At 42.3% G+C, this 26,160-nt stretch overlaps 1 protein-coding gene across 1 annotated transcript in view; it reads left to right on the top strand.

The window, feature by feature from the left end:
• The first annotated feature begins 4,026 nt into the window (after positions 1-4,026).
• The window catches only part of PLXDC2 (plexin domain containing 2), a 282,185-nt gene continuing 260,051 nt past the window's right edge, over positions 4,027-26,160 (top strand). The window contains exon 1 of the mRNA XM_063324688.1: positions 4,027-4,926. Coding sequence (XP_063180758.1) covers positions 4,818-4,926 — 109 coding nt within the window. The 5' untranslated portion in view covers positions 4,027-4,817. The remainder of the gene's footprint in view (positions 4,927-26,160) is intronic.

The following is a 26,160-nucleotide window of genomic DNA, read 5'->3' as shown; positions in this document are numbered from 1 at the left end:
CATTAACCGCACAGCTCTTAGAGCCACGGTACGGGCATATTCTAATTAATCACCATTATGCAAACTCATGCATTTGCATATAGCACTGCACGGAGTTACAGGGAATTTGGCAGATGCCTATCGGATGTGACTCAGCCAGGAAGGGAACCTCAGCGCTTGCCCCAGGAAATCAAGCTGTGGGGTGAAATCTTGAGGCTCTCCCAATCAGGGGAACAGGGGAAGAAACAAAGACTCTTTTAAGAGTGCGGTGCCACTTCTCTGGAAAGTTACTCTATCTCCCTATTTAACAAGGAAGCTACTTCTTTATACTTCACATATGAGTTTTCCATGGCCCTTTAGTGATCCAGCTAAAATGCTGTGCTCCTCCTTTGAACCGGCAGAGTCAAAGGCAGCTGCCAGCTGGGCAGCACTCTAAATTCATAGCTCTAACACCTCGCTTTAACAATACCTAATGCCTCCAACAAATTCCCAAAGCAATACTATTCACCTTCTTGAGCCCTGATCAGCAGAGCTCCAAAGGGAGGGAGGCGAATCTCTGTGGCAAACTCACTCCAGGGCATTAAAGTCTATGTGCAGCTTCAATCTGTGATACTCATAACATCAAGCTGCATGCTACTTGCCCCATAAAGGTCACATACTCAACTTTGTCCCTGTGGGGACTAATCCTGTCTCTAAAATTATCTAGATCTTTTTCTCTCTGCCGCTGGGAAAGTAGGTAATTTTTAGACATTGCTCAGTTACAGAAGAAGATATTGCTGGTTGTAGTCTATTTATTAATAAGTAAGCACAATCCTCTGCAGAGCAACAGCAAGTGTAAGTTCACTAAACAGGAAAACTCACTTTGGTTTGTTCCTGGAAGAGAATACAGAGGCATTCTCTCCACTCTCACGGATGCTGCAATTGCCTATCAGCTTCTTTTTCACAAATGAAGCAGAGATCTTCCCCTGACTTCTCAAATTCAAAAGCAGGTATCCTTCCAGGCTAATGCTGAATGCTTACAGGAGCACAGTTCAGGGGTGCCTCACCTGTACTATCAAAGCAGACAACAGCACGTTAAAAAAGACAGAGAAAAGAAATGTCAAAGACCTTGCTTTTCATAATCAGATGCAATAAGCCCGGAAGATGTGTAGGTTGAAAAGATTATGTTGATACGAAAGAAAAAAAAAAAGACAAAAAAAAAAAGCAGATTCTGAAGAGAATGTGTGAATGGGAGTAAGAACTTGCAAGCAGTATGACAGTGGAATACAACGAACAGGGAGAATCTTCCCACCCTCCTGTCCTGAATGATTGATGTTATAATCGGGGATGCTGGAGCTGCGCAAGAAGAGAAAAACATAAGGCCATATTCTTGACTGGTGAAAATGAAAGCATTCACATTGATTTCTATGGAGCCACTGCTGTTTATGCCGCTGCAAGATATATCCCTAAGAGAGGTGAGATAATGTGCAAGGATGGGGAAGATAAAAGCACACAAGAGAAATGAAAACTTATCACAGGCACTGTGTTCCAAGTAAACACAGCTCATAACCTCAGCAAGCCTTGAAGTTGTTCTTTCAGTTTTACTTGTCCTTTATAAAAAACAATGAAGGCATATACTTCTCTGTTATGAAAGCCTCTCCAGCAATGACATGTTGTCATTAATCATTATAGGATCCATTATTAGCTTTCATCTGAGGGTTGTTTTTTTTCAGTGCAATAAAATGTTTTGCCTGTGCTTTTATGCACAATTATACCAAGTTACAGCTATGTCCCGATTATCTGTTTCAATACAAGAGGGACAATGCACACAGCCTTCCTTGGAGAGCATGGTTTGATTTTCACCGTGGAGCACAAGAGGTGCTGAATACAGTGACTGTGTGCTAACCTGCCAGCGTGCACACTGCAAAACTATCACACAACTGCATAAAGCATTGCAAATTAAAACTGTGGGACCTAGTATGTTGCTAGTACTTTTATCTGCAACAGCATGCTTCAGCTGACTGCTGCTAATCCGTTCCTTCGTCCTTTTCTTCAGCATGCAAAGTTTTTGTAGTCTGTCTATGAAGAATATAAATCTGAAACTATAAACCTCTGTAAGGCTGAGAAGCAGACAGCAAATGAAAAAAAAAATGAGTTGCTTTCATTTAGGCTTTTTTATGCTACACATAGGGAGGTTGAAGGATTTATTATTATTTATTTTAGCAACATGTAAACTTTATTTCTCAAATCATTCAAGTCTTCTGTTTTTTAAGATTTACTATAAATTTATAATATGCTAATTTATGACTAAAAAGTGCAGATTTTGAAAGTTCTCCAGACCTTACATTTCTTATTCTCATCTAATACTGCTGACAAACAGCTGAGAGTGGGGGGCACTCCTTCTTTGAGACTACCTCTCTACCGCTTCCAGGAAAGGCCAAAAGTTCAACAGCCCTCTCAGCAGCTCCAGCAAAACTTGGGGAAAATTGGGCAATTCGACCAAGTGTCACGGAAAAAACTGGTATTCAAACAGCATGAAGAAACTTCCCTCTCCCATTTTGTTTAAGAAACAGCAATAGCTTTAATAATAACGTCAGCAAATCTGCAACAAAGTCTGTGGCATAATCCTGATCACCTGGTATACAGGGTGATAACACTCTCCAAATTACCACAGATTTCAGCAAGGCCAGGATTTCATTCCTGATGTTACTTAGGGTAAGATCTTCAGTGTCATCTTCTCTTAGGAAGAAACTTCTGCAGTTATTTTTTAGCAATACTTGGACGGGCTGAAAAGGATCTTTATTTTTTCCAAGGGTATGTGCAAAAAAGGTTGAACTAGAAGTGCCCAATGTATAAAAACCTTACTTGTATTATCCTCCACTATCCTATTTGAATATACGTTGAAAAGATTTTCCAAATTTCTGCTCATACTTCAAATATACTTCTTAAAACCACAAGTGTTCTGCTTCTATTTACACATAAGCACATCAAAGATTAAAGAGCAAGACAATTACAATGGAGCTGATGAATTCTTAATCTCAGAAACAGTGGTAAATTAAGGGAAAACACAGCCTCGTTACTGGTCGTTCTTTTGTGATTAAGTATTAGTTATCTGCTATGTTTGACATTCTGTAGCCCTATTTATTTGATTAATTTAATTGTCGTCCTAATTAATTTAATTATTTTGTAGCAAGGGTTGAGAGGGGGGTGCATTCATGGCTCTCTACATGGAGCTCGACTGATTACCAGCGCCACAGTTTGCTGAAGTGGTAAAAAGCCGCCGCCCGGTCCCCGTTGCCCCTTTCGCTTGTCTGGGCTTGACTGATGTGCCCTCTGCTACTTTCTGTCTCCGCGCCGTGGTTCACGGATTGATGCAGGGGACGGGATTATTCACGGTGTGTTAAATTAAGCCCCTCTCCTCGATGCAGGAGAGAGCCCCCACAGCCCTTGCACTTTTGCAGTGATGAAGGTACATAAGCAACTCTTCGATCTGCGGAGAGAAAAATAAAATAAAGGGGGGGTGGGGTGTGAAGGGAGGCTGGTTTCCCCGGAAGCACAGGGACAACTGGGGGGGGGAGGCAGGGAAGGGGGATTTGGGGGTTGCTCTAGTTTGTCACTCCGCGACACAGGCGCATCTTTACAGAGCCAACTTTTAAGTAACCAGGCGACGGCGGGCTGGGCTCTCTCCGTCCCGCGGAGCGGCCGGGGTTACCCGTGCCACCCGCCATCCTCTCCCCACGCACACACCGTGCCGCTCCGCGGCCGCGCAGGAGGCGAGCATCGGTCCCGGCCTCCCGGCGTGCGCTGTAGGTTCCTGTCGCTCCGGGGCAGCGAGCCGCTCCGCACCGGGAGCCCCGCTACAGCCGGATGCGAGACCTCCATGCGGCTCCGCTGCCGCGGACGAGGTGCAGCCCGCGGAGCGGAGCGCGGCTGTGGGAGCGCTCCACCGCCGGCAGCCGCGGGAGAGACGGCGCAGCTCCGGCGCCTGCGCCCCACCGCGCTCCTGCGGAGGGAGGCGGGGGGCAGAGCGAGAGGGGCGGCCGGGACACGGCCCCGGGCGAGCCCCCCCTCCCCGCCCGCCCGTTGCGCAGCGGGCGGCGGCGACAACGCGGGCGCGCACGGGGGCGGGGGGCACGCTGTGGGCCGGGGGAGCGCCCGCCTCCTGCGGCTGCCCTCGGCACCGCACTATCCGCGCCGGCCGCGGAAACCGCCCCGAAAGAGAAGGAGAACTTGTGGGTCCCCGCCTGCCTCCTCCCCGCCGCCCGCGGATCCTCTCCCGCGGCGCATCCGCCCGCCCTCCGGGTCCTGCTCCCCCCCGCCCCGGGGCTCGGGGCCGGCCCGCCGGCTCCGGCTGGAAGATTTCCCCGCTCGTTTCCCCTGGAGGGGTTTTGTCGGCAGCGGTGTACCGAGGGGAGGCTCCGTCCCTAAGGCACCCTGCCTCACCCTGCGGGGGAAGGGAGCTGGGTGGGGGCAAGCCAGGAAGGGAGGATCTCAGTGGCTCTCCTAAAATCTATCAGCAGGCTGCGAGGAGGGAAGAGTTTGGCACTTCGCAGGCGAGGCTGGGCTTGTTTTCCCCAGCGGTGATGCCGCTGGACTGAGAGTGGCGCGGCCGTGCAAGTTGGGGGGACGGAGCCCCCCCGCCTTTCGCCGCCCCCCGGACCCGGTCCAGCGCCTTCAGCCCCGGTGGCTCGTCCCCGTCGCCCCGCTAAATGAGAGCTGGTCCGAAGACAGGGCGACTCGGCGCCTGCTAAGGGCTGCTCTCCGCCGCCCCCTCACCCCCCTCCCCGGACTTTCCCACCCGCGACGAGGAGCGGCGCGCACCCCCCAGCCCGGAGAGTTGTCTCGGCAGGCTCCGTGCTATGGCGAGGCTGCGGAGAAGCAAACTAGCCGCTGGATTTCTATTACTTTTCCAGTGCCTGAGCGAGCGCTGCCAGCTCGCCGGCGGGGAGACGCCGAGGCAGAGCCGCGGTAAGCGAGACCGGTACCTGCCGGGCGGGGCCGGCCCGGGGCAGCGCGGCCGGGCCGGGCCGGGCCGGGGGAGAGCCGGGGTCGGGGGGTAGGAGGGGTCGGGCCGCCTTCCCTTAGCACCGGCGCGGTGTGGGCTCCGCCGGCAGCGGAGAGGGCGAACGCCGTTTGGGGGTTGGCTCCCCCCTGCTCTCTGGGGCGGCCGCGGTCCCGGCTTCTCACCCTTCCCTCCCCCGGCAAGAGCTCTCCATTACTTCAGTGTTTTATTTTAAATGAGAAGTCGGGACTTTCCTCCCTTCATAAATCTGCCCCGCGATCGCCGGGAGACGGTGCTGTTCCCTTCCCCAGCCCCTTCGCGGGGTCCCCGGAGCCTCCTTCCCAGCCGCGTACGAGACGCTCCCGACGGCGAAGGGCTCCCACTCAAGCGCCGAGAAGGGAGGGAGGGACGGAGGGAGACACCGGCGCCCCCGGGAGCCCGAGGCAGCGGGGAGCGGCGGGCTGGGGCGCCCCGGCAGCCTCCTCCCGGCCGCCCGCGGCGGGGCCCCGCTGCTCTCCCGGCAGCCAGCCGTGGAAGGGCAGGCAAAGTTTCCCTGCAGATCCTGCCTGGGAGAGCTAGCGGGCACTCTCCTCCCCCGCGGAAGTCAGTAGCTTGCAGCCTTCCCTAGAAACCAGGCGGTGAGGGAAGGAGGAAGATGATGGAAGAAGCCCCACAGGGCTGCGGGAACCTGTTCGTTAGGAGCGAGAGGCTCGCTGCGTTGACTAAGTTTGCTTGTGGTAGTATTAGGGTCCTCTTGTCAGTCCTGCTCGGAGACACCTGTTAATGCATGACACACAGCACCTGTAGTGCTTTCTCTCGGGCCACTGTTCCCCACAGCGTGGGGTTCCCTTTTGATCACTAAAGCCTTCTGTATCCTGCATTCCTGTGCTGTGGAGGGGAAAGCTGCTAAAGGAAAGCTCGGTGCATTTGTGGATAGATATTTAAGGAACAAGTGAGGAAAGTCGTGGGTTTTGTGTGTCAGGGGACCTTGCTGCAGCAGCTTCTAGCTTATAGATATTTTCAAAAGCTGTGCCTTTATATTCGAAATACCAGCCAGATTATTATCAGATGAAATGTGTCCACTGGCCTCCCTGGTGCAATAGAATTGGCACTTCTTCCTTTTCTAAAGGGCTTGATACAAATGTGAAGAGTTTTGTGGTCACAGCGTAACTGACCCGAACAAGAGAGACTGGGGAGTTATTTGAAATATCCTGTGAGATAATGTGCCAGACAGAGCGGGGATTTTCCCAGGCAGGGGCCTACCACTGGGTTTGGGAATTGCTAAATGACAAGGTAGCTCAGCAGGTTGCTGGGGCTCACATGTCACTTGGGGCCAAAGGGAAAAACTGGGAGGAGACTTTTCATGTACTGCTGCAAAATTCATGCTGCTGCTCTCAGGGCTGTAGGCAACAAATGTTGGTATTTGTTAATGTTAGTTATAAGGAAAAATAAAGTGTGGCGGTGAGATTAGAAAAAGAAAATGACTATATTGTGTGGCAGTGGACTGAGCTCACAAAGTTTATTAATCTTCCAGCCATGGTATCCGGAAAAGAAAATGTCAGTGCTGACTAAATGAAATATTATTTAGCAGTGGGCAAATAATCACTGCACGTCACAGATTTAGGCTGTTAAGTTGCAGTAGTCATCAATGTCTGCATCAGGAGGTGCTAAATAGAAGATATACCAACAGCTTGCTTATCTGTAAATCATTTATTAATGCCTTGTGTCTTCCTGAAGATGACATGAAGTACCAAGGAGTTTATAATTGGGCAAATATTATTTTGGTATTTAATACATTCTGAAGAAAATATACCAGGCGATTGTATTAGTAAGATGGACAATCTGATGTCAGTTTTGACAGCTAGATGTTTATAGCCTTGGCATCTTTTCCTTCTCCTTCCCTCTTGGTTAAAAAGTCTGTATTATGACAGCAATAATTAACTGTCATTAACATAATCAGAGTTGCATTTAACATGTTTTCATCATTTTTTTTTTCTTTTGGTCTTTGGTACTGCTCTTTGGAAAAAATGTGGTTAGGGACTCTGTCTAATCAGTAAGAAGGGGATAATTATGTAAAGCCAGGGAAATTCAACTTCAGGCTCTGTGAGTCAAAATAAAAAGTGCTGTTTCAAAGTTTTACTTTGTTTAGCATCTACTGTATACCTCAGCTCACATAAAACCTTTGAAGAATTAAAGTAAAAAATGAATCTTTGAAGCAGCTGTAATTCTTAAAGGGAGGCTGTTTTGACATATTCTTCGAATACTCGGTAGCACAACACCTTATGGAAACTGAATGAAGTAACAGTATCAAGAAACGCAAACTTTCAGTATGCCCTGGCAGACCTGGAGCCAGGAGAGGATTTCTGAGGATGCTACCAAAGGGTTACGCTGTGATTCCAACCGAGACGCAAAAGACCACACAGGCATTTTTTTTGCCAGCTCCTCAAAATTACCTTGCTGGGTAAAATCAGGTCGCATCAATTCAAGTCAAATGATTTCTCTAGGCCTGCCGGAACTTGGTCTGGCTGCCTCTGGGTGTTTTTTAAAATCCAGGGTTTTTTTTGTGCCCGAGGTGCGAGGCTGCGGGGTTGCGCTGGCGGGAGCGGGGCTGTCCCCGCTAGAGGGCACAGCGGCGGCCGCGCAGGATGCGGCTCCGCGGGAGCGCTCCATCCCGCCATGCCTCCACTGCTCCGAGCTTCATTTTTGCTGACAAAAAATGCTGCAAATTCAAGGATGAAGGTTCTTAAACATAAGGCTGTGTGTGTTTTGCAGTAAGCAAACTGCATGCGACCTGAATTGCGTGAACTGAAGAGAACGATCTTTTGAAAGCTCGCACAATTAAAGCTCCCAGTTGTTTAAGCGAGGGCTCGCTGCTTGTTGAAGTGTTGCCACAAGAAGCCTTGAAAACGTTACATTCTTTTGCAAACACCATCAGTCAGAATTAGGAGGCTGTTATTGTAATTTTTCTTCTGTCAAAGCATATCCCAGAATCCTGGTATAATTTATATTCATTGGACTGCTGCTGTCTCCAGGCATCAGCATTCAGAGAGGGCTAGAATTATTTTTATGGGATAAACTACTATTAAGCGGTGTTTATGTAGCATTTATCTACTGCTGAAATAGTCACATTTTCTGTATTGCCTGGGCTTTACTCTGTTTAAAAAAAAACAAAAACAACAAACCAAACTTTCATCATTACATGTTAGGACCTTCAGCTTTTATCTTAGAAGTATTAAGAGAAATACAATATTAGATAACATGTGTGTCAGGTATTTCTTTCCTTTTGCATTCAAATTTACTTGTTTTTGTTTTCTGTACATGATATGTAAATGGAGAAAATTGTGTTGGAGGATCCCAGTGACATTTAAAAGTAAATCCTATTTATGTATCATATGTATTTTACTAATAATACCCTCTAAAGAAGTCTTTTTTGACTTTCATCCTGGTTCTTACTTTTATTTTTTTGTGCTTTATGTCATTGTCATTTCCTCTGAAAGGGTGGTTTGAAATATTGCTGGTAAATAGTGGGTAAATTAACAATATGATAAGCTTGACTTGGGTATTAAATTCAGTTTCACAGAAACTCATTTCCACAATTTTAGAGTAAGATCAATACTCATAGTTCACTGAAGGTTTAAAAATCCCTTGGGGAAAACTGGTTTTGTTTGTCTGTAGATATTCCTCTTTAGAGTTTACATCCTTACACAGGCACTTAAAACACAGCAAACGCTTGACTCAGACATTAGGTTTTGACTGACGCTTAACTTGGAGTTGACGATACATAACAGGGAAATCAGCTCTATACACTGTAAACAAATTGAGGAAATGAGGAAAAGGTCTTTATAGTTTGAAAAGTTCCTTTGTTCTGGGCAACAATTTATTAGCAACACATACAAGCCATTTAAAGCAAAATGCTGGGACAACATCTACTGCTGTGCTGAATAGCAGATTCCTCTAAAACAGTTTGCAGTTCAGTAGGGCTGTTTCCTCTAGGGGAAGAGAATCCTGAGACCGTGAAGGAGGTAGATGAGGGAATTCATAATGTCAGGTGATGAGAGAGACCCACCGAGTAAAATAGTCCCAGACCTATGTTGAGTTGGCACATTTATTAAGGACTTTGTGGCACGTTTCTGGTGGAGCAGTGCTGCAGGTCCCTGCACCTGCCCAGACCGCAGGAGGTGGAGGATTCGACATGAAGCTCGTGTTGCCTGCAGCACTACTGTGCAGCGATGCCCCAAAAGTTGCTTTCCTTTGAATTATGCTAAAGACAGCTATCACACAAGAAACGTGCTCAGTTGAATCCTACTGGTTTTCTCCACAAAGGGAATAAAAAAATTCTTATCTAAAAAAAGTAAAATATAAAAGCATCATTTGACTCTTTTGATAAAAGTCACTGTGGTTTCATTGGGCTCTCTGAAGTACTGAGCAGTTCTGCTTGTAACCTTGAAAGCACTGGCAAAAAGAAAGCTCTGTAGCAGCCCCAGTTTCAAAACCTATTGAGGCTGCAGTCTCTCAGACTGAGAACACAGTTGGCGTAACTGGTGTGAGTGTGTTTTGAATTCCCGGTGTGGTTCGTGTTTCCTGAGGAAAATGAATACCGAAGCAATTTGAGAAGGCAGTAGTTAAGGTAAGCGTGTGCTGGGGGCTCTCTACGGAGTGAACAAAAGGTAATTTGACAGGAGCATTTCTCATCTAGTACAAGGAAATGTTGCAAGCTTGCCAGAAGCGTGAAATTGTATCCAACTATTAGGTTTGATGAGGGCTGAGCTGGGAGTGTTAATGCGGTGCAATTGGCAGATGTCATATTTACTAAACTGGAGAATTGCATAATCACAGCAGGAACTGGAAGAACCCAGGAGATTACTCTCCACAGAGAAGTATGCAGAGAAACCATGCTAAGTGCACGTGGGTTTTGTTTTTGTTTGTGGCTTCTGACAAACGAGCATAAAACATTGCCCTGAGGTAATGTTTGTGAGTGCTGGGTGCTGTGTCTCATCATGGAACACTTCCTCCCCTTCTTTCTCTTTTCTTTTTCCTCATCCAACTAATAAACATAGCTTCAATTAGCACTCCTTGCTGTCAACGTTGAGCAATCAGTTGTGCTAAGTGTCCTTGTAAACTCTGGGCTTGAAGGAGCTTGTGTAACATTTTCATCTCCTTTGACCAAAGGCAGGGCGTAGGAGTGTGTTTTCAACCTGGGTTTGGACCAACCTTTTTCTCTTCAGAAATGGGCAAATGCAACAGGTTCATAGGCCAGCTCCAGGGTCAGGCATGACACGTGAACACACAGTTTCAAAAGTAGCAAACATCTCGATGGGATGATACGCCAAGAGAAATGTAAGGATTAATATGAAGATACATACAAGACATCACAAGAGTGATGCATCTTCTCTGCTTGACAGTGGTAAGATCCCATCAGGAATATTCCCTCCAGTTTCAAACACTGCACTTGAAGAAATATGGGGCTTATTGAGGAGTGTCGTATGAAGAATAAAAGGAAAGAACACTGCTAGAGAGAATAAAACTAAGAGGTGACATGGTAACAATCTTCAAGTGTGTGAAAGATTTCCACAGGGAAGAAAGGAATAACTTTTCCTCAGCAACAAGTGATGACTTACATTGCAGCAAGGCAGACTTCTAAATGTTAAGGCTGGGAGAGCAGGTTATCTCTGAGTAGTCTTCATCACTGAAGCAGGTTAGATAAACATATGCCCGAAATGTCATTCTATCCAGAAAGGCAGCTGTTCCCGCCTTGGAGCAAATGGCTGGACAATGTGACCCTCCAAGGTCTCACCCAGCTCTCTTGAATCATTCTGTGTGGGTCGCTTTGAGTACGCAAGGGTTCACCTTGAACTCAGCAGCTAGATAAAATGCAAGCATGAATTCAAGTGCTGCCTTAGCTTGAGGCCTCTTCCTCGCACTTGTCAATGATATATGTGGCTTTAATGTGATTTTAACATATACCTTCTCTGGCTGCAGACAAGGTAAATACATTTAAAATGCTGCTTTAGTTAGAGTTCTTATGTCATGAAATAAAGATTTTAAAATCAGATTTTATTCTTACTTGGTTTAGAACTTTTATCTTCTAATATGAACACTGCCTAGGTTCCATTGTAAGCAGATAATTTTTTTTTTTCTTTTAAGATATTCTCGTGGTGACTTTTTTGGACTTCAGGCAAGCATAACTTATGTCACTTTACTGAGTAAAAAATCCTTGACTCGAATAGGGAGAGGTCCACAAATGGAATATATAAAGCTTTCCATTTAACCTCTCTCTGGTAACATTTCAAGTATATGTTGTTTCACACTTGATGCTAGGAGCTCTGATCTTTTTCTTTAGAAACGTAATTGAACTGTGTCGAAGGGTTGCTTACGGTACAGGGTTGCAATGCCATTTACAGTTTTTACTGCAGCTTTCCTTAACTACTGTAGTTAGTAAGGCAGATTCTGTTGGAATTTTCATCTGCATTTAGTAGCAGAATAGGATGCGGTGGTTATCCAGTAATAAGCACTTTGGGTCATATTTAATTTTTTCTTCTATTCAAGCATTAACTTTTTTTTTTTTCCCCTTTTGGTGATACTGTGAATCCTGTAAATATTAAATGGGCAGTACTGCATCTGGGCTGAATAATTACAGCTTTTCTCTTCATCAAAGTTGTTAGTAGGCTGACTGTAGAAGGCAAGTGTCATCCATTGGAATGCCAATGTTTTCTGAAGGGTGAAGTGTTAAAGAGAAGGGAGTTCATCACTATGCAGGTTCTTCTTTTCATGAGTCATCAGTTGAACTAAAAATCCATTGGAAAATGCTATCTTGGCTTCCATAGGGAACTGGGAGCCAGCAGGAGTCTTTATTAGTATAGTTGCTCCATGATACTCTCCAGCTGTGTATTTCTGCTTTCCTGTGTGGGTGTTTGTAACTCTCCGTTTGAATTTGCAAACCAGCCAGCGTGTGTTTGCAATTCAACCTCAGTCACCCTGAGATATAAAGCCAAGGCCCTCTATTAGGAATCCTTTCGTGGCAGAATTGGTTTCAGAGTTGGTAGGCTTTTCTCTCCCACCCTTCATCTCCTCGTTGCCCTTCCTTCCTCCTTCAGGGATTGCTTCCTCCTCGCTTGCTCTGTTTCAGTAGTTCATGTGGCCGTGCACGAGGTCAGATGGATCAGACCTGCTCTTGTTAGTCAAGTGAGATTTAAAAGAGAGAGAGAGAGAAAAGACTACGTTCTGGAAGAGGTAGGAGAGGTGAGAATAAAATTATGAGGAGGAAGAATGTAGTATTTTTAAACCTCTGAGCGTTATAAATCCTCTTAGAACAACATAAAAACTCTGGAAAAGTAGAATACCTGACTTCTTTTTAACGCTACCAGGTGTTATATAGGCTTAGTCAAAAAATTTTCAAAGAAACAACTAGTTGGAAAATTATGTCAAAGTTGACATGTGCTTGTCAAATATTTCAACTAGGAAGTGTCAAAACAAGTAATTTTGAGTTTCTTATTTTGATGATGATAAGATGTCTCATTTCAAATCTTTCATTTTGACTTTTAGATTAAAATTATTATATTAGGATGTATAACTGAAAAGCACTTTGTTATGGAGTTCGTGTGTGTGTATGTATATATTTCATTTCATATCCTACAGCAAAGATTGACTATTTACTTTTAATCAGAACAAGATCAAAATTTTGACTTCGGGTGGGAAATTAACTTTCCAGTGATCTCTAATTGAGACTTACCGTTTTTGAGAATTTAGCTACGTACTGTAAGCCATATAAGAACAGACCATTTTATCTTGCAGAAACCTTACTTTTATTTGATGACAGGAAAGGAGAGAATGGCTGAAAAAAAGTTGTCTTGATCATCCAGTTAGTTTTTTGTTTTGTTTTGTTTTGTTTTTTACTTAATAGAATATTTCTCATTCAGGTGGCTTCTTGGTTAACATGATATTCATGAGGCAACTAAATTAAAAGAGAGCACGTTTTCCAGATTGCAGCCGCTGTAAAGATAATAGATTTATGGTTTATTTGCAGTGAAGGCATTTATGGACTAGAAGCTTAGCATTTGGTGTATTGCAGAAACCCGACCTCAATATCAACACAATTTATTACTGGTTCCTATTTAAACATATATATATATATAAGTTGTAGTCTCAAAACAAAGAAAATGGATAGGGTGAACCAACGTTATAGATTATCATCAGTTCTGGTTTCCATTTACTTTTTATTACATCTGTTATTCATTTTCTTTAAAAGCAGTTTTTATGAATAAAGTGTATGTAATGCAGTCTTTTTAGTTAAGTCTTGCATAATTTGCATAATAAATAATTGAAATGTATAGTTGTACACTGAGGAATTACACAGCTTTTCGTGTTTGCATTCAACCACACAAAACCAAAGGTGTCTTTCCCGTATTTAAACATTAAGTAAAGGAAAAACATAATTGCCTCCAGTTTTGCTGATATTAATGTATTTACCCTTCCCAAACCACCTCATTTCACTCCCAATACTGCAAGCCATTGGAGGCATTTCCATCTTTCCAATGCACAAATAAGAGAAAAATAATTGTCGTAAGCTGTCCTAACGATTTCTTTCCTAGGACCACATAGCTAAAAGGGACCTCCTAGGTCATCAAGTCTTTCCTGGGACAAGAAACTGTGGTGTCAGGGATGTCTGTTCCACATGTCCCCATGCACCACGGGCCATCAGTAATGCTCTTCCCTATAACGGTCTTCAAGGCATGGGGTAAAATAGCAGCAGCCGCAAGTATAATGTGCCACAGAGGACAACGAGGGCATTGACAACAGTTAAAGTTTCTACAGCGGCAAAGAATTTTTAATTTTAGTTTGAAAACTTCTCTTTCTTTATTTGTTTTTGCTTAGCCTGTTTTTCTGTTTGGTATGTTTTTTGACCTAAGATACTTTGCTTTTTCATCCTCTGTTTTCTTTCATGCATGATTGCGTGGATGTTTACTGCAGAGTTGGTAATACTGGTTTTGTTTCAATTCAGAGTCATTTTCTAGGATAGCATAAATGACCTGCAAAATGCCTCTTCCTATAGTAAACTTGTCAGTTTGAGCGGAGAAAAGGAAGTACCGTTATCTTTTGTCAGCCTCTTTAGCCAGCTACATATACCTTTTGAAAAGGGATCCAGTGTTTAAGAGGAGGCAGGTTTATACTCTGCCTCGGCTGAGATGCCTGAGGATTGGCAGTTGTGCCATACCAAGGTCAAACTTTGTACTTATTTGTGTTTTGGGTGGGTTGGTTTGTTTGTTTGTTTGGGTTTTTTTTGGGGGGGGGAGGAGTTTGGCTTTTTTTTTGCTTTGCTTTTTTTTCCTGGGTAGTAATTTGTATCATTTCAGCTCCTTGGACTAATATTTGTGTTATTTCAGCTCCTTGGACTAATTTTAATCCTTTAATGTTGTGTCTTAATGCAAGCTTGAATCCAGCTTGTGTTCCTTACGTTGTTTAAGTACTCTCTGAGGCTCAAGCCCAGGCTTTGATTGCCATCACTTGTCAGCATGCGATTTGTGCGCTTTACGTCTCCATTGCTGTTTGCAGGCCACACTTGTCTTACAGCTTTCTCAATTATGCCCATAATCATCATAGCTATGCGCTTTATGTTCATTAGTATTCTTGCTCTTGGAAGACCTTGTGCAGGTACGGTAATATCCTAATTTTACAAATAGGACGGTGATTTTGAAAAAGTGACTACTTTGCCAAAGTTAAAAATGCGTTGTTCTTGTCTCAGAGTGTATGAGCTGCTTTTTTCTGCAATAGCCCTGCAATAGTTATCTGTCCGGTTTCCTCTTGCTTCACCAAATTCAGGGCTGTAATTTCTCTCTTCATGCTCAGCCTTGAATTCCCTTATCTAAGCTTTTAAATCCCAGTCAGATCTTTGATCAAATAACCTGTGTCTATCTGGAAAAAAAAAATCCAGATTAGAGTTGACTAAGGGCTCTGATCAGCGCAGAGACGACAAGGCTTAGTTTGGGACTGCTGTAGATTTTGCCATTTCTGATGTTCCTCTCCTCATTCAGGCTTGCGACAGAAGGATGTGTCTCTCAGCTGTTTATACAGCAGATCCCAAACCGCCACATTTCATAGTCTAATGTAATAAGTTTCATTCCTAAACACAAGTGTGTCTGAAGGACAGACAAATACTGGGTCAGATTTCTGCCGGTTGGCACTTTGACAATTTGGAAGGACCATGTCTCAATCTATTTTGTTTTGCCATAGAGTTCTTGGAGAGAAGAGAATGATGGTGTTTCACAAAGTGTAAAATTATTTTTTCCTGTAATTAAACTTTGAGAATAATAATCCAGATTCAGTAATTACTAGTCAGAAGAAAGATTTCCAAAGCAATCAGTTTGCAGCACTGCTGACTCAAATTCTTTGCCTGTTTAAAAAATTTATCTTCCTCAGAAAATGAGCCTTTTAAGAGGTAGAATACTATTATTTTACTGCACAAATATGATAGCTTTTACTGGGAGCGTATCTTCATGAACTTTCAAGCAGAAAGTTTATTGACAAATGCTGTATAACACATGTATTTATACAGAGTCCGTGTACAGTGCTGTGCCTCTGATGCTATAAATCATGCTGAAGTTTCCTGTAGAGTAAGTATCTGACTGAAAACAGAACTGATAGATCTTCTAATAGAATCAGTGCTTTTCAGTGTCTGCTGTTTTATCACCAATGGTGTGTTGGTTTGCTGTTGGTTTTTTTGTTGTTGTTGTTGTTGTTCTGCAGAAATAGTGATAGGTTTAAAAAAAATGTATTAGATTTTAAAAGGCTGTTATCCTTAGCTTGTAAAGTATATGAGTCCATGTATCCTCCCCGACACACACACACTTCCTTAATTTGAAAAGGAATTTAAATTATCTTTTACAGACTAATAAAGCAATAAGAGAGGGGAAAAAAACCAACCAACCAACTAACCACAACCCAAAACAACACAATAAACCACCACCACCAAAAAATAAAATAAAATCAGAGTTTCTACTTTGGAATATTTGGGCTTGCATCCCTAGGCTTCAGTTATGGAAAACTTTCCGTGTTTAGTAGTGTACTTAGATTGCTGCTGGTAGCTAAACCTTTATGCCAGTGGTGTCCTGCAGATGAGTGGAGTGAAAAAGGTGGAGACGTTTGAGATTTCTCTCTGATTTTGGAGGTTGGAATTTAGTTGGCCCAGAAGTCCCAGCCCATTTGCAACAGTGGCAATAAGTTTTGCAATATTGTTGCAGATCCTGGAAAAGTTTCTGGAGAGGAGGATGTTTCAGGCTCTAGAAAAGACCGACTGCCACCTCTCCAGACCGTTGTGGTGGGTGACCGCAGAGGGCTACAGAGACTAATCTGTCCTCTGGTGCATGCATGTTGCATTCCCCTTTAAGAACCGAGCATTGGGACTTTATTTTAATTTTTTTTTTTTTGATGAGGATGTGCAAGGCACATTTAGGAGCTGCACAAACTAAATATTCGCTTAGATTTTATGGTCTGTCTCCAAGCGGCTGCAACGTGGCCTGAGCTTGAGAAGCAATAAGCACACGCAGCTCACATCAAATTTAAGCGTGGACACTTATTACATGCCGCTTCTTGAATGCAAATTTATGTTTTATTGTTCTACTCTTTGCACAAACAAAATTCCTGTTCGCTTCAAGGGATGACCCAAAGATGTTAATGAATCACATTTTTTTTTTTTTTTTTTTTTTTCTCCAGGAAGGCATAGATAATAATCAGAAGGTGAGGTCTTCAGGATAGGAAGTCATGTTCAGCATTAGCTGCAGAAGTTTGCTGTAGTTAGGGTAGGCTGTAAAATAAACCCAACTCTTTTAGCTTTAGCCTTGACCCTCCCGTGCCTATATTTGAATTTCATTATTTTATCCCTGTTCTGCTGGTTTATGGCACAGCTTAGTGGGGGTGCAAACCAAGCCAGCATTCCTACTGAAATTTAAAAAAATCTGTGGCCAGGGAGATTGTCCAGTGTTTGTTTATGTCTTGTACTGACACAGTCATATTTTATTGATCATCATAAATCCACTGCAGTTGCAACTTCTTCTCTCTAATTACCTGAGAGTCTTCGAGACTGATGCTGGCACAATTGTAGAGTCAGCCAGTTGGCCCTCTTTTTCCAACAACGTATTGTTTGGGGATCTAGGGAAAGTTTTTTTTAAGTAGAATTCAAATCCATTTTGAGGTTTTCCATAAAGCAGGAGAATGCAAAGAGAGGAAATATGTAAATTAATAATAAAAAGAAAAATAGTTGCTACCCTTGCAAGTCTGAATTTGGCACAGCACTTGAAAATGCGACTGAAGCGTGTGCTTGAAGAGAAGTGCATATGTAAAGTCTTCACTGAACTGACTTGCGCTAGAACACACTGGTAGGTGTTGCTAGAATGTCTATAGGGCCTTTTATATCTAGAATTTGATTTAGGAAAAAAAGAGGTTAAATTTTGCCCTCACGGACTTCAACACAGCCACAGTTTACTCCCGTAAGAGCAGTATGGGCAAATTTGAAAAGAGTCTTTAGCCCACAAAGCCTTCCCTTTAATTCTGTGCTGTGCTCGACAACCCTTAGTGTATGTGAAATATTGCAGTGTGGGATCTTTGGTCACAGTGCAGCTAGACACCGCTTTCCCATGGGCAGTAAGCATGGCTTGTACGCTCTTAGGAAGAGAATGAATGGGAATGGGTTTTACCTTGGTACTGAAAACGTACTGCATTTCCCAAAGTTGTTCATTATACTCTTTGAAGGTACTTGGGATTTGGAGGCTGTAAAGTTCTGGTTGCCTGTTTCATTGCTGATGTTTATATTTGTATTGTCCACTTATAATTTATGATAATGTAATTCGCTTAACTGTAAGGGTAAAGGAAGTACATTGGCTTTTAGTGTGCGGGAGGCTCTTGAAATGGGAAAAAGAGTAGCAAGCAGAGCAGAGCCCATGGGTTGACTGTGAGAGCTACCAGAACATTTGCTGGGCAGGAATGAAAGGCCTGATTCGGTTCACTCTATACATTTCAGCAGCCGTATTAATTCTGTGGGACTATTCAGCCTGGAAGTCTAGAGGAAAGAGATCAAAACATCCATGTTGATTAAAAAAAAAATAGGTTACTTCGAGGACAAATAGTCTGCTCCTTTAATTTAAATCTGTAGGGAGCCAGAAAGCGGAGATAGGAAAGCATATATTCAGAAGCTCTGTAGGGAAGCAGTGTCTTTTTCAGGGAAAGTACTGTATCTTCTATTCTAATTCAGTTTCTTTTTCAGTCTTTAAAAAGAAGTAAAAATAAAACAAATAAAAAAGGAGAGTTTCTCTGATTCTGTACTCCTGAAAATCATGGAAAGGAGGAACTGTTGCACAGTTTTAGGAATGTCGGAAACTTCTTAATTATATAGGACGGATAAACTGGAAAAGGAAGGTTTCCAACCTGTATCTCCCTGCCAGGTGACTGCTCTTATCAATGGCTGCCTTGTAAAAAAAAAATCTCTGAGGAATGAAAAGACTTTTTGTCCGGGTCTGTGCTGGGGTAGTGCTTCTAGGCATTCAGGAGCAATGCTTCCTTTTTCATTCCTGAACACCTGTTTTAGCAAGGCACCGCAGGATGGGAGGAGGACAGGCCAGGAAGGCAGACTGGGACCCTTCTGGTCTGTAGCACTTCTTCAAAGATCTGGTTGTTTATGTGCTCCTATGAACATGCTTTTCTGAGGAGGAAAGAGGGAAAAAAAAAAAGAATAATGGTGATAAAGATAAGTACAGGCTGAGTTTGTCTGGCCTATGGTAATTTTCCGTATATTTACAGCTGTACTGTGGCAATAGTGGTTTAACTTGTAGCTTGACAGAGTATCCTCTGACCATCATTGTGGCACTGCAAATCACAGCAGAAAGCACTAAGATATAACCCAAAATAATGGCTTTATTATAAATGGGATGCTGAACGTGAATGCGTTCTGCTCTCACTGCGCATCCCTCTGCAATTGCGGGCTGTATTTCCTTAACTTGTTAACTGACGTGGTAGATCATTTATCTTCATTTGCCAAGGGAAATTGCTCCAGTCTTCATCTTTCCCAGGAATCCTAAAACATGTTTCTGGTTCAGAGATGCCCATCCCCCTCAATTTGCTCTTTTTGTCAGTAACAAGGCATCTCTGCTCTTACTCACTTAGGGATTTTGATACCCACCTGCCAAAGTATTAGTAGAAAGTTCATTGAACTATAGCTATTCCTGCTGTTCATATTTATCCAGCCAAATGGCATTTGAAGAATAATAGCCATCATTCTGCAAACACACTGAGAAATCCCATGTGCATTTCATGATTTAAAGTCATGTCATCTGCTTTTTCTCCCTCCCATCCCTCTTGATATTTATGCTGTAATATATTTTACTTAGCATTTGTGGATTTAGAATGGATGGCTTTGAATTTTGAAATAACTATTTATAAGCTTTTCTATAGGTTTCATCATCACCATATATTAAAGTACTTTGTAAAGACTGATGGATTTAGCCACAAAACTGCCATGTCTAATAACAGCTATTATTTATTTTCACTACCAATGGAGTATTGAATGACTTGCCAAGATCACACACAGCAAATTTGGTGTAGGCACAAGAGAAAAATCTCACAGTTCTAGTTTGTGTTTTCATGTTTAACCTTCCGAGCAGACACTGTATACTTCATAGTGATGGAACTACAGACTTAAAATTGAATATACAAGAATTACTCACTAAAACACAAGCTGATAGCCTCTTTACAATTTCTGACAGAACTCCACCATCCTGCCAACAGCTCTATAACTTCCATTTAAATATTTGGCAATCCAAGACTGGGTTTTTCCTCTCTCTGTTGCTGCAAGATGCCATTCAAGCTTACTGCTGAGTAGAGCTGCAGTCCCTTAAAGTAATTAGGGAATCTGTTTTGCTTCCACAGGAATACTAATATACGCTTTACAAAGAACCCCAAAACCAACAACAAAAACATACCCCCAAAAAATCCATCAAAAAACCAAATTCCCCCCCAAACCAAAAGGAAAACCCCACCTCTGTGTGAAGTTATTACTTCAGTTACGGGTTGTAGTTATTTGCCATTTTAGATTTTTGAAAACCTTCCTGCAATTCTCCTCTTTCTTATCTTCTTACTTTTTAATTTTTCCTTCAATGCTCTGAGCAAGAAGTCAAAGTGGAAGTTATGTGAAGCCAAAGGAACAGGCAGGGATCCATGCTGTCCTGGAGCAAAAGTTTGTCAGAGAAGTGGAGACCTAGAAGGGTCTAGGCTTACATTCAGCATCTCTTCCATCTATATGAAGGAGATAACGAAGGTCCTAGAAATCTCCTTAGAAGAGGACAAATCTGGAGAAATGCTACAGCCCAAGGATAGTTACATTTCTAAGACTTTTTCCAAATGCTTCCTTCAGATGCATTTCACTAAGAGCGTGAGTTCCTCTGCTTCAGAAAAAGTATGTGACTCCCTAACATTTCTTCTGGCCTACGCATAAATGTACCTGCTCTTTCACTAAATTACACGACATATTCACAGGTAGCAAAAAACTGACTTGATACTGTGACTGAGCTTGGCTTTGGGACCTGCCAGCAGCAGAGATACTCCAAAATTTAAGCTCTGGTGCTAGAAGAACCCCATATTCTTTAGGATGTGGAGTCCAGCGCAACAACTTTTTGGATTCTTTCCTTGATCTGAAGATTGTATAGTGTGTAGCCTAGAAATAAATATATAAATCATTCATCAGCTCAGTTTACCTTGAAAAAGATATGCCAAGTTGCTGAAGAGTTGTTCCCAAAGAAATGATGACCAAGAAAAGGCAGCCAAATGTGAACTGTTAATTTTCTTGTGCAATATATGCAACTGAGCATTTAATCTAATTTATAGGCCTTTTGCAATATAAAATTAATGACCTGTATGATTTATTTTAAAGGCCAGCTATAAATTGGATGCATCAGCTGGATGTTTTTCTTTTCTCTAAAGAACAGTTATCTGGTTTGGAAATTTGATCAAGTAATCAAGTAAAATTATTTTCTCAATTCTGAAAGATATACAATTTTCTGAATATTTAGAGCAGATTTATAGGAAAAAACACATTAAAAGTTTTCTAATTCTTTGCTTAATAACTTCCATGAAACATGTGCTCCGTTTAGCTTGGAATGTTTAGCTTTACAATGACCGCAATACATTTAGAACCCTCTCAGCAAAACAGAAAACATGAGAATTTAGTTAATAAGATGAAATTACCTTACAGTTATATCATGCAGTTCTGTGACTCTTACTGTACAGTTCCCTAAGTGCTTCATCTTGGGCATTTAGCACCGACGTCAGTGAGAGCTAAAAGCCCAAAATCTCCATAAGCACTTCTAGATGTGCAAGTATACAAGGTTATATTTTGCATTTAGTTTGGGTGAGCTTATTTTCTATTCACTTTTAATAATAGCACGTGATGTGGAGATTTTGCAGCTTAGTAAGCCTTTCACTTGGGAGCAAATTGAATCCCAGCCATTTAGTCCTTGAAATCAAACTAGAAAGAAAAGATAATAGTCAATCTTGGGACACAACGACTTCTGATCCATTGTCCCATATACTCACAGGGCACTTGAGTATGTGTTTCTTGGAGAACATTTCCCATCGATTCCTGAAGAGCTCAGCTCTGCAGCTCTTGCTACTGGTCTGGGGGAAGCTGCTGGCTGGTGAAGCACTGCACTGGATCTACAAGGGGCTGCCAGGTCTTATGATCCTGGTTGTCTTTGTTTCCTGCTGCTAAATATTATTTAAAGAAATGTATAATGTCACAACTGTGTTGGAGGGATGCAAAACGAATTAGAACTATTTAGAAGGAGCTGAGGGACATCATGGATTTCGATGTTGATAATATTTATGAACCCATTTTGACTGGTGTCCAATTGCAAGTCATTCTGTCATCAGTATGTAACCTCTTACATAAAAGGACATTAGAAGGGGTGCGTGTAGGTACACGTATATATGCTTGTGTGTATATATACACATATTTACAGACAAGATCCCCATATCAGTTTTACAGTGAGTTTTCTTTGTCTTCATTCTTTATTTGCCTATTTATACATTGATTTTCACAGTCTCTATAATAAGGATGTTATTTTGAACACTTGGTGTATTTATTTAGAGATGTAAATACACTTGGTGTATTTACAGAGGTGCCATTCCTTTTACTTTTCTAAGAGTGTATTCCACTCCAAGTTTTGCTTTCGTTTAGTGATACAATGTGGTGTATTCAGGAAAGCACAACCCTCTTTTTGTGGTGTGTTTGGGAAAGCACAACCTGTCTTAATTACTGTTTTCAGTATTTTAGCATGTCTTTTATAATCAGAACAAATCAAAGTGATAAATCGACAGAAGACTGCAAAGAGCATTTAGTAATTATATTTTCTTGAAGCTTACTTTTACTTTTCAACTTTTCACTTCTATTAGTACCTCACACTGTTTCTCATCCCAGTGGCTCCAGTAGCAATTTACCTGTTAAGGTTTATCGCTGTCCCTGATGGAGCAGCCTGGGTCCAGCTGCTCGCTGTGGCTGGCTGGAGCCCAAGAGGGAGAAGGCGCTTGAGGCTCAGGGGGCTCCCCAGCTCAGGAGGAAGAAAGGTCCACAGTGCGGTCTGGTCAACTGACGTGTGACACAGCTCCTGGGAGGCTGGTGACTTCTTTTCCCTGAGTCTTAGGGCTGTGGCATAATAACGCAGGGCCTTCAAGGGTTGTTAGCACTGGGGGCTAAAACTCGTGTTCGAACAAAGGCCAAATCATGTGGTATTAATGCTGTAGTAGGTATTTACTACTTCAAATCTCTCCATGTGTTGCAGGATCAAGTTTCAAGGGAGAAAATCTCATATTCACTCATACATTTAATTGGTTTCTACATAGCAGGTGGATACTTTTTGTGTTCGGCATGAGTTATATGCTTAGCATATAAAAGCAAATAGCAAGAATAAGCTTAAATTAAAACAAGATGATTTGAGTTTACTGCTCTTAAAATACCGTTCTCCTATTTGGGGAAGCAGGAACCAAAGATACTGGGAACGCCTAATGACTTTTCATAAATAGACCGCATTGGCAGATAGGCCTGTGTAATTTCCTGCTCTTGAGAGTTTTATGACCTCTTCAGCCCCAAGTCTCTGTCTTTTACTGCAGCCCTCCATCTGCTGAAGAGAATGAATCTTGCGAGAAATAGTTGTAAGTAGCAAAGCAGCTTTGTTGCTCTCCCTTAGCAAACTACTACCAGCGTCCTCAGGATTCTTCATTTGGACACCTGAAGTGATGCATTTTTGAAGAGGGTTTAATTATAGGTCTAGTGAAATGTGAATAAAGAAGGAACTCAGCAGGCCCACAGATGTTAAAGCAAATTATACAAAGCGCTTTGTTGAAAGAGGAGCCTTTTTAAACATAGATACTCAAAAAGATCTCTCATAAGTTTATCGAACAGTTTTAGCAAAGAAATTCCTTAACCTCTTCACCCCATAATGATAATAAAAATCAAAAACATTCTGAACTGAATATCAGTCCAGGCCCAGTCTGTGTTTCAATAAGGGAGAGTTGTTTGTTTTGCAGATGGTTTTGTAAGAAACATGTTTTTTCTTCATCCTTTTTTTTTTTTTTAAGACTTGAATAAATTGGGAAGCTGTATTCATTCAAGAAAAAAAAAAAGCTTCCACCTTTCACCCTTTGATTTTCAGTGTTTCACTAGGAAAAAAACCTTTTTTTTTTCTATGGTAATACATGACATTTTGTCATGTATCTCATTTTTCAGAATGAGAAAAACAATGATACAGGCAATTATACTTTTAGGCTTTAGAACCCATTTTGAAACAATAATTTTAGAATTTCCATTATATGGTGGCATAATGATTTACAATTGAATTGTTTTAAGATCTAGGTGATGGAATTTTTGAGAAAGGGAAGATTATTATTTTACTCTTTAGTGAAAGAAGTTTGTGGCAGGTCTTATTTTACTTTTCTTCCCAAGGGTATTTAGTATCACATGGAATTTGTTAGTTCAGCTGGGGAAAATTGTTACTAACAGAAGAATTGTAATGGACATGGCAAGACTCTGTGAAAGAGAAAGCAGAAGTAGCTTCCCTCCAAGCAAATGGAAATTCTTGTAAATTGGCTTTGGGACTGGTCTTTTTTAGTATTTCCATAATAAATTTGTCATAAAAAGTGGGAGTACGCCAGTAAATTCTGCTGTTGTACTGATGATTCCTTTTAACTTTTGTCAGAGGAGGAGTAGAAAATCAAGTGAAAAATAATTAGGAGATGGTGGAGCATGAAAAGACATGAAATAATACAAAGTTAAAATTCACACATTTGGCGACCGGTAGCCAAAACTTCTGCTTCAAAACTGGAAATAACATCATCTGCCTCCTTACTGCAGAAATCCTGGACCTTAAAAATGTGAAACAGATGTGGAAAAAGTCAATGTGCTGCTAAAAGATATGAGAACCAGCTTTTTCAGCAGTGAGAAGGAAGTACACTGGTATAACTGAGCATAAAATATTGAATAAAGTTCTGATCATTCACTTGCAATACAAATTCATTCAAATTGCAACAGGTGCAGATGAAGCCCATTTGGGATGAAAAGGGGCGATTTATCCTCTGTGAGGTAGGGTAAATTTCTTTAGTCTCACAAAATAAAGTCTAGAAGAAGAAGTAATAGCTTTCTATAAATACATTTAGGGAGAAAAAACGAAGAAGAGGAGATATTTGAGGCAAAACCAAACAGTTATATGTTGGCTATATTATGCTGTAAATACAAAGATCAGTAACCAATAAAGCAGTGAGGTTCTGAATGTGCTTCCCTTTCAAAGTCAGAGAGGTCTCTAAGAGTGCATACCTAAAATTTAAGAAACGTTATGTAGTGGATGCACGTGGCTGTAGGCTGCTGGATTCCTAACTCCAGTATAACTGCTGCATGGTTTAAACTGCTCCTCTCGTGTCCCGTTGTGCAATACTGTGGAGAAGAGTGTTTCCACCATCTCGGGAGGTGACGAATGATCCCTCCAACGCTGCTCAGTGAATCTTCCACAGACAAACGCCTGCATGAGCAGTGCAAAGGAAGGGTGTTGCTCAAAGTCTGTGGTTGGAGATGTAAGAGAAATAGACATGTTCACAGGCAATCCTTTTTTTTTTTTGGCGTGTTCTGGCCTTGCCATTCCTGTTCTGTCATGATCCAAAAAGACACTTAAATCATGCGTGTTAGACTCTAAAATGAACTCCACAGCTTCTGCTGCCTGGAGAGCATCCCCACAGGGTTTTGTCCAGGACCCTCAGCTTGCAGTGTCACCAACAGTGCTGTCTGCGGGCATGGGTTATGTGATAACTTTCCTTTTTCTGCTCCAGCTGTCCCAACAAGAGCTGTTCCTTAGCATCACACTTGTGTGCCTAATCTGCTGGCTTCTGCACAGCCTTTATGGCATGGCTGTTGAACTGTGGATTTCACTCTAGGTTTTTCTATAACGATACTGAGCTAGGTACTTACATGGCCCTGCTGTGCTCCTTTGCAGTCTGCCCAAACCTTGCAGCATGGTTTTAAATACCAAGAGGGTGGATGGTCATTGGTTTTTAAAACCATTGTGGCCCCTGTGTAGTGGAGGATTGAAAATGAAGCGTCATACCACCGTGTCTGAGCCCTTCAAGCATCCCCCTGCAGGGGTACAGGCACATCACACACATCAGACAACCCGTTCCCTAATCCTGTAATTAAGTTACGCTCAAGTACCATGTTTAGAGCGTGTTGGCTCCTGAAGGTGAAGTAATTTCAGTTATGTGACTAATGCGTGTGTCATTGCAAAGTTGATGTGATAACGATTAGTAAAATTCCATCATTGTGTATTAGGCTTTTAGCTAGCAAAAACAGTTTAAAGCTAAGCCAGAAATTTAATTAAGAAAAAACTAGAGATATTTAAAAAAAAAAAGAGGGGGAGGGGGGAGGTGTGTGTTGTGTGTGTCCCAGCACCCTCTGACAGGAGAAGAGGAAGCAACCTTGGAAAGGACAAATGAGCGGGGCTCTGGCATTTGAAGTTGGGAAACAGTGATAAGATCCCAGCTCCTTACTCTGTGCCATTTGTCCCTCTTTCTGAAATGTCATTTAGGCCAAAGAAATCAGAAAGGCTCAATAAAAGGTTGAAAGCAAAGAGAATCTTGAAAAAGGGGTAGAACTGGTGGACAGAAGGGCTATTTCAGAGAGACCA

Source organism: Chroicocephalus ridibundus, chromosome 2, assembly GCF_963924245.1.
Source record: "Chroicocephalus ridibundus chromosome 2, bChrRid1.1, whole genome shotgun sequence".
Lineage (NCBI taxonomy): Eukaryota > Metazoa > Chordata > Aves > Charadriiformes > Laridae > Chroicocephalus > Chroicocephalus ridibundus.
This window is presented reverse-complemented; position numbering and strand designations above follow the sequence as displayed.